Below are 10,533 nucleotides of genomic sequence, written 5' to 3' on the forward strand. Positions count from 1 at the left end.
CAAACCTAATTCAATGTAGTGCAGTGGGACGGAGGTTGTGAGGACAGTGATGCTTAGCTGCTTAACTTGGTCCAACTGATTCTTTAATTTTTCTAACATTAAAATACACAAACAGTTCAATTTATGTGAAATCCGGTTTTTATATGTTCAGTGTGTTATGTTACAGTAAGATTTTTGTTAGCTTTTCCTAACTTAAAGCAGTATTTGTCATTTTAAATGCATATTAAACTATATTAAATCTGTATGTGAACCTTGTAACACACTTTTACAGCCAGTGCTACATACTGCGAAAAACAACTTAAACCGTAAATGCTTTACTGTATTTTGGCCTGACATTTTAGCTGCCAACCAGGAAATCATCTGAATGCTGGCATGTCAAACTAGCTTAACGTGATATGGTCGACTTAATTGCACAGATATATTTGAACTGAACTGAGCTGGATGATAACATCACTTAAAGGTGCTCTAAGTGATGTCACACATTTTTTAGGCCAAAACATTTTTTGTCACATCCAGCAAACATCTCCTCACTATCCGCTAGCTGCTTGTCCCACACTGTAGAAAACGGGGTCTCTCACCACAGGCTCCACAAACAAGAAAAACAAACTGGGCTCACCCGCACCACAAAACATAAACTGTTCCAGCCAATAACCGACAAGAAAGATTTGGAGGTGGGGTTTGGGGGGTTAGTGCACAGATGAGGAGGAGGGAGGGTCTAGCAAGCCTCCGTTTTGTTTGACAACAATTTGAACGTCAACAAGAAGTTACGACTCCCGGCATCGCTTAGAGCACCTTTAATTCATGAACGTGTTTGCTATTGTCCTTTAGCATTATTGACACACTATTTTCCTATTTGATACTGTAAGATGTTTTGACATAATCTGTATTGTAATAGCGCTATATAAATAAAGGTGATGATTGCTTAAGAAGCCATGTGTACCCTAAAAATAATTATTGTATGCAGCTGATGACATTTAGGCTATTTTGATGCAACAGTGAACTGTAAAGAGGATCATTGATGAGCAGTGTAATCTGTGTAGGCGTGTCGGACAGGTGGAGGTGAGCAGGGTGTAGTCTTTCTGACGCAGGTGTTTTGGTGGATGTGTTGTTTTCTGTCTCCTCGAACAACCAGGTAACCATTAACCTTCTCAGGTCAGAATCTAAAGACACGAATCATGGCGGTCAAGATAAAAGTCGAATACTGGTAAGTTTCTTTACTAAGTAGACTATTCGAGTGCATCTAGCTGTCTTTAATTACTGTTCGTTAAATATTTTTTACATTTTTCGTCAATGTTTCAAAAACCCTAGGGAGCTGCATGTGACATATCTGGTCACCAAACACGCACTTCGAAGTTTCTGTGATGCCCGTAAATAAAGTGTATGCGGCATACTCGGAACATTTACTGCGAACCGGTTCTTTTGAACAGTTCGTTTAAAGAGCCGGTTGGTTCTAACGCCGATCAACCTCGTCGTCTGGTCCTTGACAACACCTTTTTTTCCCCCCAAGTAAACTCGTATGTAGCCCAATATTTTAGCATTTTTCTTTTTTTAATAAAGGTGTTTATTGTATTCCATGAGTCCAAGTGCAAGTTTGTCGCAGCTATAATCCAAGAAAACGGTTATAATTTCAATTTACGTTAAACAGTAGTAAAAGTGCAACGTATTTACAATTAAGTAGGGGGAAAGGACCCAAAGGAACATTCCGTTCGTAAATGGGACATCGCTGGTGTTGTTGTCGTGTGATAAAACCGGTTTAAGCAGTTTTGTATGGCAGCTTCTGAAAGAAAGAAATAACAAAAGAAAAAAGCCGGTTATGCATGCAGAAATGACTTCGCATTTTTCAAACTAAAGTAGCCTAATCACCTTCTGTGACACACAGCGGCGGATGAGGCTACGAGCCTCGCTTCCAGGAGCTGAAGCGGGGCATCCGCGCCAAGTTCCCGGATGCTGAGGTGTCAGGCTTCGTGGGCCGAAGAGGTTGAGTACACCGTGTCCTTCTGACTGTCCTCATATATAGACACACTGATCCACATTTAGCATGCTTTACATAAATTCCTCACGAGGTAGCGTGTGGGATACTTGTGAAAGTAACAGTATCACCTTCCTCTTTCCTGCAGGAAGTTTTGAAGTACAGATCAATGAACATCTGGTCTTCTCAAAATTAGAAACAGGAGGATTCCCTTATGAAGAGGATGTAAGCATCAGGGAATATCACATTTCTGTGTGTGTGTGTGTGTGTGTGTGTGTGTGTGTGTGTGTGTGTTTGTGTATATTGTGTATCTTAATACTTTGTAAAGTGTATTGCTTCCTAGTTTTAGACTTGTGTCCTTTTGGGTTAAATAGCATACAGTAGCCTAGGATCAGGAATATTTTTAAAGCCAATCCTTGAATTTTGCTTGATATACAAAAACTTATAAAAGTGCGATCATGCTTTGTCACATAATGTAAGTTTATTTCTGTAAGACAACATTTTGAAATAACACAACACAAATTGAATTATGAGACTAGTGCCAAAAATGTGACAATTTAAATGTAGATTTCAACTCTGGACATTCACTCAATAACCTCACGAGGTACATTCTGGGATGCCATCCCATTAAACAAAATTTTTGTCTGAAAAATCTATAGTTTGGGGCAATTTTGCTTTGTCTGACTAATTTCAAGCATTTAACTAAAACCTTTAGAAAATATTGAGATATTAAAATGATTAATATAATGAAAAAAATACAATCAAGTCGGTCTACAGTTGTACCTAGTGTTGTGTGTTGTTTAGTTGTTTTAATGTGCATAATCTTTTTTCTTTGTCTAATCTCTGTAGATTATGGATGCCGTTGTAAAGGCTAAGGATGGAAAGCCTGAGAAGGTCACCAGAAACCGTAAAGAGTGTATCATCCTCTAAAGCCCAGTACCATCTCTTCTGTCCGGTCCACACCAGCATCTTAATGCTCTATTGCAGAAAATGGTTTAATTGTTTTTGAAGCTCTTCACTTGTCTCCTTTATCACTCTAGTTTTTTGGACGTACATGATTGCCGTAGTTCAAAGTTCAAAAGTTATGGTATGAAGCTTTAGTCCAGAAAACTCTGAACCTGTGATAAAGAAGATGAAGTGAAGAGAAGAGTGCCTTTTTTCATTTTGCTTAATGGTCAGTTTTCCTGACACAATAATCAGTTTGTTCAGGAGATATGTGGCACACCTAGTCTTATTCTGATACCTAAAAATTACATGTATTGAGTAGGATTTAAAATATAAAGTTATAGAATGATTTTTAGTTGATAGAAAGACACAAATATTGTCAGGGTAATTGCTAAGTAACTGGTGAAATTACTTAATTTGGGAGAAAAAAAAGTTTTTCTTGGAGTACTGAAACTGTTGATTTAACTAGCTCAAGAATAATTGTGGTCCACGTAATGTAAAAAAAAATCAATCAATAAATAGTTTCTGAAAATATTTGCAGATTGTTTTTGATATGTTGTCACAAATGCCCACCTAACGTTTAACTCTCGTGAAGTCTTGTCTGCTTTGGTCTAGTAAATTTATAGACCTAATACATTTCATAAGTTATCATGAATTATGAATCATATTAGAGTTTTAGGCAGACTAGAAATCCTTCAGGTTGTAAACATTTCTGCCAGCAGTAGAGGGCGTTTCTCTCTGGTGCTGTGTTCTTTCAGTGTATTTGCTATTATCTCAGTTTACACTTCATGCATTAACAAAATGGAGGTGAAACTGTTAATTTGGATCCATCTATAGTGATAATTTATTAACTAACTGATGTGAAATTTTTTACCAGCAATCAGTGGCATTTCAGAAGAGTCGGGTGTCAATTAGTGTACTATAAATCTTGTGCACTAAACAAAAATAATAAGTATTTGATTAAAGTCAGGAAGGCCCAGAGTCAATATAACAAGACAAAACACATCTAGGGCATAGACACCAACATTTCATTATACCAGAGTGTTAAAGTACATGTAGTAATGGTGCATACATGCTTATTAAGGCTAAGATAATATGAGGAAAATTCAGTTAGGAGTTTCCAACACTGCACTGTAATTTTCAAAATGAAAATTGTGTGAACGCCCTTGAAGCAGCGGGTGATAGTTTGTGTGTATGGTTATCACAGAACAGTCAAGCTAGTGTGTTTTATCATAAAACGCCAGAGACTGGAGGAGGGACACACCTACACGTACTCACTGTGTGCTGTACAATGTTATTTGTGCAGTATAGCATGAACCCTGGGGAATAATATCATACAAACACTCTTTCGTGTAAGGCACACTGGGGTTATTGTGAAGAGCAAGAATACTTTAACAGCAGTGTAAAATAAAAATACATGACAAAGAAAAATCAATTTATTACAGAATTATAATCATTCTAATAATGTCAAATATATTATGGATTAATTTCCTAATCAAACTTCAAATCATGAGTCTGTGAATGTCCAACTGCATGTTTTTAGCAAGATTTTTAATTGTGGTTGTAAGTTAAATCGTCTATCTAGTAACATTTGTGTTGTCAGCATATTGTTGAAAATAACTACTACAGTAAGACGGGGTAAGATACCCCTCCACCTTCATTTTTTTCCCTCTTAACTATAGATGGCAGAAAATCTCATCTCAACTCGTGATGAATGGTTACACTGTTTTTAATTTTGTCATTTCATCTGAATATCAGCATTTTTCAGATTTAGTCAGTCTAAACCGTTTTAAGATAATCGATTCAAATGTATGACTCTTGAAAATAGTGATCTATGACAACATTTTTTGTGTCTGTTAATTATGGATTTTTGGACACATTTGTGGAGTAAAAGTGGAGTTTATTTTGAAGAAAACAATTAAACTAAACTTTTGGGGTAAGATGATCTCCCTGAATTGGCAGAAGGCCCCAGTGGCATGTTTACAAATCTTAAGATATTGGCAATTAAATATTTAAATATTCATATGCCTGTATCTATACGTCATAGAATAATTTTACCTTATCCCAGGCAGGGGCAATTTAGCGTCTAAAGCGATAACTAAATTATCAGGCTTTTCTATTTATTTCCAGAGGCGGACAGAGTACACAGTTTCATTACTTGAGTAAAAGTACAGATACCCCTTGCTAAATTTTACTCAAGTACAAGTAAAAGTACTGCAGTTAGTTGTGTACTTAAGTATCCATCCATCCATCCATCATCTTCCGCTTATCCGGGGCCGGGTCACGGGGGCAACAGTCTAACCAGAGACGCCCAGACTTCCCTCTCCCTAGCCACTTCCTCCAGCTCTTCCAGGGGAACCCCAAGGCGTTCCCAGGCCAGCCGGGAGACATAGTCCCTTCAGCGTGTCCTAGGTCTTCCCTGGGGCCTCCTCCCGGTGGGACATGCCTGTATCACCTCCCTGGGAAGGTGGGAAATAGAAATATCCGAAATAGATGCCCGAGCCACCTCAGCTGACTCCTCTCGATGGGGAGGAGCAGCGGCTCTACTCTGAGCTCCTCCCGAGTGACCGAGCTTCTCACCCTATCTCTAAGGGAGCGCCCAGCCACCCTACGGAGAAAGCTAATTTCGGCCGCCTGTATCCGGGATCTTGTCCTTTCGGTCATGACCCACAGCTCATGACCATAGGTGAGAGTAGGAACGTAGATTGACCGGTAAATCGAGAGCTTTGCCTTACAGCTCAGCTCCTTCTTCACCACGACAGACCGGTACAGCGACCGCATTACTGCAGAAGCTGCACCGATCCATCTGTCAATCTCCCGTTCCATCCTTCCCTCACTCATGAACAAGACCCCAAGATACCTGAACTCCTCCACTTGAGGCAGGAACTCTCCACCAACCTGAAGTGGGCAATCCACCATTTTCCGACTGAGAACCATGGCCTCGGACTTGGAGGTGCTGATTCTCATCCCAGCCGCTTCACACTTGTCTGCAAACCGTCCCAGTGCACGCTGAAGGTCCTGGTCTGAGGAGGCCTCCACGACTACCCGCGCTGCAGTCTGCTTGGCCTGCCGGTATGTGTCAGCTGCCTCCGGCGTCCCACAAGCCATCCTGGCCCGATAGGACTCCTTCTTCAGCTTGACGGCATCCCTTACTTCCGGTGTCCATCACCGGGTTTGGGGTTTGCCGCCTCGGCGTTGAAGTCCCCAGTAGAACTACGGAGTCTCCAGTCGAGGCACTTTCCAGCACCCCTCCCAGAGACTCCAAGAGGGCCGGGTAGTCCGCACTGCCGTTCGGCCCGTAGGCACAAACAACAGTGAGAGACCTATCCCCGACTCGAAGGCACAGGGAAGCGACCCTCTCATTCACCAGGGTGAACTCCAACACATGGCGGCTGAGCTGGGGGGCTATAAGCAAACCCACTCCAGCCCTCCGCCTCTCACCATGGGCAACTCCAGAGTGGTAGAGAGTCCAGCCTCTCTCAAGAAGTGTGGTTCCAGATCCCAAGCTGTGCGTGGAGGTGAGCCCGACTATCTCTAGTCGGTACCTCTTGACCTCCCGCACGACTCAGGCTCCTTCCCCGCCAACGAGATGACATTCCACATCCCTAAAGCCAGATTCCGTGCCCAGAGATCGGGTCGTCGGGGGTCTCGCCTTCGACTGTCGCCCGATCCACTATGCACCGGCCCCTTACGCTCCCTCCTGCAGGTGGTGAGCCAACAGGAGGGCGGCCCCACGTCACTCCTTCGGGCTGAGCCCAGCCGGACCCCATGGGGGGAGGCCCGGCCACCAGGCGCTCGCATACGAGCCCAACCCCGGGCCTGGCTCCAGGGTGGGGCCCCGGCTGCGCCATGCCGGGTGACGTCTCAGTCCTTGCTTTGTTTGTTAACATAAAGGGGTTTGTGAACTGTTCTTAGTCTGGCCCGTCACCAAGGACCTGTTTGCCTTGGGAGACCCTACCAGGAGCATATAGCCCCAGACAACATAGCTCACAGGATCATTTGGGTACTCAAACCTCTCCACCATGATAAGGTGACAGTTCAAGGAGAGGTGTACTTAAGTAAAAGTACTGAAGTACTTGGTTTTAAAAGTACTTGAGTATCAACAGTACAAGAGTATGTACATTTTCTAAATATTGCATTACTACTGCCACAGTGCTTACATTTATGTACAGAAACGTCCTACATGGAGTTATGGAAAATGTTACTGTTAATACCTTGGAGAATATAAAAGGAATTGAAAGTAAAATCAAGTCATTTTCATCTTTTTACCATCTTGCTTTATTTAACATTTCTCACTTGCCCACAAGGCAATAGCACAATGGCAAAGCTCTGACAAACCTTTGCTACAGTTTTAATGGATTTTTTGCATCCACATTTGAACCTGACTGTGTTTAACACACCGCATACTCAAGAACATCAAAGCAAATGCTCAGCTTACATTAATGTGTAATATCAGAAAAGAAAATTCAGCTAACAATTGTGTGCACATGTGAGTTTTTCGGTTTTTTCATCAATCAAATAACCCAAAACCAGCAAAGAAGGCAATACAACAATGTTCTGACACACCTCTGAACCTGACCATGTTATAGACGCAGCATAGAAGAGAAAATAATAATGATTAAAGAAAATCAGCTAATCAGCTGTGTTTATGTCAGCATACAAAGGAAAAATACAATTCAGCAAGTTTGAGTGACAGTATTAAGCTCCTTCCTGTCACACTGACATACAGGCAAAGACAGGAGAAAATACTTTCAGCTGAATAACACCATTCTCACACACACAATCTATGTGTGACAACTCTCTCTGTGTGTGTACTGTACTTCAGTCATTCAAATATCATGAATTCTTTGGCGGAAAGCTGAATGTGATTGCTGATAGGCTGTCCCAATCAGTGGCGCCTTCACAATCCAATCACGTTTGAGAGGGAAGCAACAAATTGAGGGTTTCTGAGCTGTTTCTTTTTTCCTTTTTTCCGTCCACACGGAGACGCGTTTCTGTGAATACGCACAAATTCTTTATCGGATAGGCCTTTCGTCCACACTGAAACAGCGTTTTGGAAAAGTGAAACAGATGTTTTTTGAAACCAGTTCCCAAAGTGGATAAATTTGAAAACGCCGCATTTGTGTTTTTGTTTGGACAGCGAATCCATAGTTTCTGAAACGATTGCGTAAACGTAACAGCAACAAAAACATGAACAAACACTGAACGATTGTCTTTTTAATAATTTACATTAACACAGATTAATAAATGTATTGTTCCATGTTCGTTTGTGTACCACGCGTAATGTTTATGAGCATAGTCCATGTCTTCTCCGTTTTAAGTGTATCTCTGTGGCAGAATTACAGCGCCAAATGCTGGTCTGGCATGTATAGTACATCGTTCTGTGGTTTCGTGTGGACGCGAATATTTCTTGAGACGAGAGAAAAAAAAGATCGGATTGGGGTAAGCTCCGTCTCCGTGTGGACGGGGCCGAAGAAGTAACGGGTACTTACGGTTATGGATAGAAATGTAGCGGAGTAAAGAGTATGACATTTGCCTCTCAAATGTACTTGAGTAATTTCATGATTACTCCCCAAAAATGATATTCGAGTAAAGTACAGATCCCTCAAAATTGTACTTAAGTACTGTACTCAAGTAAATGTACTCCATTACTGTCCGGCTCTGTTTATTTCCTATAATAACACATTGGCTGATCATCATGCATTTGCTAAACTTATATCTAAATATGTTACACTTTAAAGTAAATCCACATTGTTCTTAAGGGGGCTACCAAAATAATCAAGTGTAATCGAATCAAACCAAATATCAGATTCTGTGACGCATTACAGTGAAAATTGTAATCAAACTGAATCGTTAAGAGTAAAAAAAAAAAAACATATTCACATTACTTTATCCACCTTATTTCTAACACAACAGCCAATATATTTGTAACTTGAATATGGCAGACTTCTGGTGTCACTTGCTTCCAGTTAATTACCCTGCACAAAATCATTCTGTTATGCTATTTGATATTACAAACTGGCATTTGTTATATCATTTCTATCATTTTAATTTACTGTAGTAAATACACATACATTGTAGTATGTGTAGTAAACATACATTTTTGGTATAGTATTAAACTACAATGCCTTAGCATTTACACACAGACACACTATATAAAACAAACTTCCTCTCTGGCTGGCTCAGTAATCATGGTTGAGTTATTGCTCACGGGTCATGTGACGCTCCTCTCTGGAGATGCAGTTATTCCATCCTTTAATAGCTCTCATAACTGTAGGACTGAGCATTAATTACTCTTTTAGTCCTGAAAGGTCTCTAGCCACATGAATGCTGACATCATAAATGTGTTGTCAGTGGACTGTAATCATTGCCTGATGTCCCCAGTGAAAACGTGCTCTCATGCACCTGGTATAAAGGTGTGTATTCCTACCCATGGACTTTAACAATGTAGATATTATTTTAAATGAACACTAGGTAAATTCTAAGTTGACTATATATTATTAGATGTTGGAGTGTGTGATGTTTACCACTTTCCTTTCATTTGGCATTGTCTTTTTCTTAGTTTTCAGTTCTCGGGCAAGACAGCCGCATGATAATTGCGGGGACAGACCTGTCCAGTCCTGCTCGTGAAGGCCAGCTCTCTGCAGAGTTTTGCTGCAACCTGTCTCAAAGTTTCTGTTAATCTTGCAGACCTTTATTAGATGGTTCAGATGTGTTTAATTGGGGTTGGAGCTAAACTCTGCAGGAAGGTGGCTCTCCAGGAGCAGGGTCGCTGGTCTAAGAGCAACCTGCCTTGCTCGAGGGCACATTAGGAATAATACAAGAGGATGACAGAAGTGCTCTGTTTATTGAATCCGTGTCTCTTGGGATTGAACCTTCAAACTCTAAATGGCAGCCCCTTGACCACACAACCACCATCTCCATGCTTCAGGTAATTCATCACATTCGGTCACAGAAATTGTTGTTTTGGATTGAAATACTGAAAATGATAATTAGTTGTATTGAAAGATATAAAATTTGTTTGTGTCTAAAAGCTTGTGCCAATTTGAGCGCAGTCGTAAACAGTCATGGGGCATTTGATTCCAGGTTACTGCTTCTTTCAAAAATCATTTTCCCAGTTTGTGCTCACCCTTAACCCAACGTACCATGGCCAAAATTGCTGTAAAATTAGTAGACAGTTTTCCCTAATTCAGAGTTTGGGCCAGTGTTTTCACCCCACGGTCATATATATGTGGCCTCATTATTTCAACTCTCTCAGAGCAGATTTTTTTCCCGTTCAAATTTAAATGAATATATTTTAAATATAAATGTCAGTTGTGGTACTTTCACTAATGAGAGCTAGTGTAGTTGAGAAAATTTCATCAAAAGTTAATATTTTTGTACTTTTTGCCCGGAAAAAAATTGTATAAAACAAATCACAGATATTTTCCCCCTCATTACAGAGCTGAAATATTGATAAGGCTAATGTAAGTGTAATACTGGCAAAACATGATCTGTTTGAACCGTGAGACCAAAAACTGTTATGATCTCAGAGAGATTAAACTATTATTTTTAAAGGGGGAGATGTCATAAAACTGACTTGAAAGTGAGGGATTAAGACAAAATATGCATTTTCAGAA

General features: G+C 40.6%; 1 protein-coding gene across 1 annotated transcript; it reads left to right on the plus strand.

Moving 5' to 3' along the window:
* The first annotated feature begins 1,049 nt into the window (after positions 1-1,049).
* selenow2b (selenoprotein W, 2b) lies at positions 1,050-3,301 on the plus strand. The gene is made up of 4 exons (XM_059553305.1): positions 1,050-1,204; positions 1,880-1,977; positions 2,118-2,194; positions 2,819-3,301. The coding sequence occupies exons 1-4, from the start codon at positions 1,176-1,178 to the stop codon at positions 2,897-2,899; spliced, it is 285 nt and encodes a 94-aa protein (XP_059409288.1). The 5' UTR covers positions 1,050-1,175; the 3' UTR covers positions 2,900-3,301.
* Positions 3,302-10,533: the final 7,232 nt, after the last annotated feature.

Source organism: Carassius carassius, chromosome 1, assembly GCF_963082965.1.
Source record: "Carassius carassius chromosome 1, fCarCar2.1, whole genome shotgun sequence".
Lineage (NCBI taxonomy): Eukaryota > Metazoa > Chordata > Actinopteri > Cypriniformes > Cyprinidae > Carassius > Carassius carassius.